The sequence below is a fragment of the Fibroporia radiculosa genome, assembly GCF_000313525.1.
Source record: "Fibroporia radiculosa TFFH 294 genomic supercontigs, scaffold5718, whole genome shotgun sequence".
NCBI classification, from domain to species: Eukaryota; Fungi; Basidiomycota; class Agaricomycetes; order Polyporales; family Fibroporiaceae; genus Fibroporia; species Fibroporia radiculosa.
The window spans coordinates 1-3523 of record NW_012133754.1 but is presented as its reverse complement, the minus strand read 5'-3'; the positions used below and the strand labels follow the sequence as shown (position 1 = coordinate 3523).

At 44.0% G+C, this 3523-nt stretch overlaps 1 protein-coding gene across 1 annotated transcript; it reads right to left on the bottom strand.

Moving 5' to 3' along the window:
- Positions 1–1232: 1232 nt before the first annotated feature.
- Positions 1233–1814, bottom strand: FIBRA_08990 (uncharacterized protein; the record flags this gene model as incomplete). Its single annotated transcript, XM_012330595.1, has 2 exons — positions 1233–1576; positions 1607–1814. 2 exons carry the CDS (start codon positions 1812–1814, stop codon positions 1233–1235), a joined length of 552 nt encoding a protein of 183 aa, XP_012185985.1.
- Positions 1815–3523: the final 1709 nt, after the last annotated feature.

The window sequence follows — 3523 nt, the reverse complement described above, 5'->3', positions numbered from 1 at the left end:
AGTCCTAGTCCTACGCACCCCTTTTTAGGTTATTTTAGGGTTAGGAGCTCTGTAAACATATCATCGCACACAAGAGTGAACCACCAATAGGTTCTTTGAAGGATCTCCTGAGTCTTGTATCTCCCAGGGTGTCCTGTGGTAGGGGAATCGTGGGCTTCCTGGATGAGATCCTGTCGAAGTTTAGTGTCTTTGCGTATATAGACTTGTCCTCTGAATATCAGCAAGTCATCTTGAATGTCCCAGTTAGGAGGAGTACGGTTGTCTGTGGAGGAAGTGTGTTGTAATGCCAGCCAAAGACCGTGATCAGCAATGCTGTCCTTTGTTTTGCAGGTCAAGATGCGTTGTTTGATGTCTATGTTGATGGGTTCGAGGTTCTGAAAGGCTTGAATGAAGACTTCTGATGGAAGAAGGACTTCTTCCATAGGAAGTTCACCCCCTCCTTCAGACGCATCTTGATCAATATGTGATAGGGCATCCACTTTTCCTAAGCAAGTTCCCAGAATGTGGCGAAGGCGGTAATTGAACATGGACAGGTACAGTGCCCATCTTGCTTGTCGAGGATTTAATTTCTGGGGATCTTTGAAATACGTGAGATTCATATGGTCTGTCAATACTCCCACTGGTTTGGTGCATCCTTTAATGTAGTGTCGCCAGGCTTTGAAACATCTGATGATTGTCAAGAGTTCTCAATCATAGATTTCGTATCATTGTTCTATGGGAGAGAATGATTGGGATAGGAAAGCGCATGGATGCCATCTTCCATCAGATTGTTTTTGAGAAAGGATGCTGCCAGATGCCTTTAGAGAGGCATCGGATTCTATTCTGAATGGTTTGGTGACATCAGGTTGTACCAAAAGTGGTCAAGTCTTGAAGCATTCCTTGAGTTGATTGATGGCTCTGTTGTGATCATCAGTCCAACTCCACTTGATTCCTTTAACCAATAGATCAAACAAGGGTCATGCCACTTTGGAGTATCCTGGAATGAATCAGCGGTAGAAATTGGCGAACCCTAGGAACCGTTGCAGTGCTTTGATGCTGTCAATCTTTGGGCCAAATTAGTACTGCTGATACCTTATCTTCTGCCATCCCTATCTGTCCTGGTCAGAGAATGAATCCTAGAAATTCGACTTCTGATATGTCAAGGAAGCATTTCTTGGGTTTGAGGAACAGATCTGATTCTTTCAACCGTTGGAGGACCAATTGAGTGCGTTGCTGATGTTCTCCTGGCATGGTCAGAGATCTCCAGATTTCTTATTGACAGAGAAAAATGGAGATGCCATAGGAGACTTTGATGGACAAATGTAGCCTTTCCATAAGTTTTCCTCAATAAAGGTATCCAACTCCTTGAGTTTGGCTGGTGATAGCGGATAGACTTTTCCTCGCTGGGGTTTAAAGTTTGCTTCCAGATCGATTGCATCATCCCAGGGTTTCCGTTCTGGTAACCGTTCTGCTGTGCTTTTGTTGAATACGGAGAGGAATTTTTCTAGGTATTCTGGAATGTTGCTGGCAAGGGTTTTGATTGCCTGCAGAAGCTGATCCCAACCAACGCGCATTTTCTCAGTGATCCAGTTGATTGCTGGATTGAAATGTTTAAACTATGATAGACCTAGAATGATTGGATTCCTATCCAATACGGTGGCATAAGCTTCTATCTTCATTGGCTGTCCAGATAAAGATATGGTGAAGAAGACTTTGTGTTTAATGGATGCAGCTTTGTTTGGTGATCCATCAACATTAAAAACTGGTCTGGGTGTGATGCTCTGGTGCTGGAGGTTATAATCTCGAGCAAACTGGATGTTGATATAATTCTCCATTGCTCCTGTGTCGAGTAATGCCTCAGTGGTGACAGTTTTAGCATAGGTTTTTAATATACAAGGCAAATAAATAGATTTATGAGCTAATCTTGCCTGATATAAATAGTCCTTAGTGCCAGTACTTTGATTCAACATCACGGCGATCGAAGACTTCAAAAATCCTTCTCGGAGGATATGGCTTGAATATATTCTTTGGCTATCCCTTCCTCATCGGAGGAATCCTTGGTTTCATCCTTCTCCTGAGTGGATGTGTTGTGGGTTTTGATGGCCCTGATGTGATTGTTTGGGCATTGGCGACTCTGATGCCTGGGTTTGTAACATCTGAAGCATAGTTTCTTGTCCATGTGCTCCTTGTGATCCTTATCTGACAGTCGTCTGATCCGTTGATCCTTAGATGATCCTTCTCTGGTTTCGATTGCTTGGTTGTAATGTACGAATTTGTTGCGACCAACAGATCGATTAGTAGATGTCATGAATAGGGGTTTATCACCAAAGATGTTGATCATAGATTGACAGATAGATTGGACACTGTTCAGGTATCCTATCACAGTGGTTGGTAACAGCGGCTGGGTGGCAATCTTGAGTAGGAGGGCGGGAGGGATGAGACATTGGAGTTCTCAAATTTGCCCTAATTTGTTTAACCCACTGGCCTGTAAGAGAGGTTGAAGAGTAGTAACAAATTGAAGACCATTTCCTCCACACTTATCCACTTATCCCAGGTGCATTTGCTGATCTCATTCAGTGCTGCTTGAGTGTTGGCTTCAACTCTGAAGGTCTGAATAAAGGACTTCCTGAAGTTCACCCATCTGGGTAATCCTTTGAGAGGTGCATCTTCAGAATTGGATACAGGTTCTTTGGCATCAGTGATGATTGTGTGAACGAAGAATTGGGCAGGTCCTTTGATATAAGAAAGAGCACATTGAACCTTATCTTTATTGGTTTGGATCTTCTTGGAATTCCCAGCAAAATACAGGTATAATTCGTCCAGGAATTCCTTGCTCTTTCCTTTATCTCCCTCAAACTGGTTAGGCTTGTTTACCACTCTGCTGTTGTTGTCCGACATGTCTCCTTTGTCTTCTTGGTCGCTGGGTTCCGGAGTACTGTCTTCTGGGTTGTTTGGGTGTCTGTCAATAGGACTTTCTTCTGGATTGGGATCGACTAGAGATCTAGGTGGTTCTGGTTTGGGTTCTGGTGGAACAGGTACTGGGTGTTGTTCCTCGACTGGGACTGGTGGGTTGACTGGTTCAGGTGAGTCAAATGCTCCTGAGAAGATACTTGGCCTGACTGTGGGACTAGTGTCTGTAGATTCACTAGGCAACAGTTTAGTGGTTAACTGAAGTGGCGATGTGCATGGTGTAGGAGCTACTGTACTTCTGCTGGATGATGCCGCAGTGGGAGTGAGGTATGATGGTACTGGGGAAGGTGTTTCTGCTAGTGGGGGTACTACTAAGTGGCAATCTTCTTTGCTTTCGATAGGGGCTAGGAATGCTATTAGAGAAGGGATAGTTTTATCTCTTTTCCTATTTGGGCACACTGAATCAGCGTAATACTGCCAAGAAGATCCGTTATTCTACTGATCAGTCCTTTTGCTTCTGTTGTAGGCGTGGGTTTTATTGAAGCAAATGAGTTGTCTTGCTTGAGACCTGGTTACTGCTGGCAGTCCTACTGCTGTAGCCACTGTGGCTTGCTGCAACTAGGAACTAGTGATC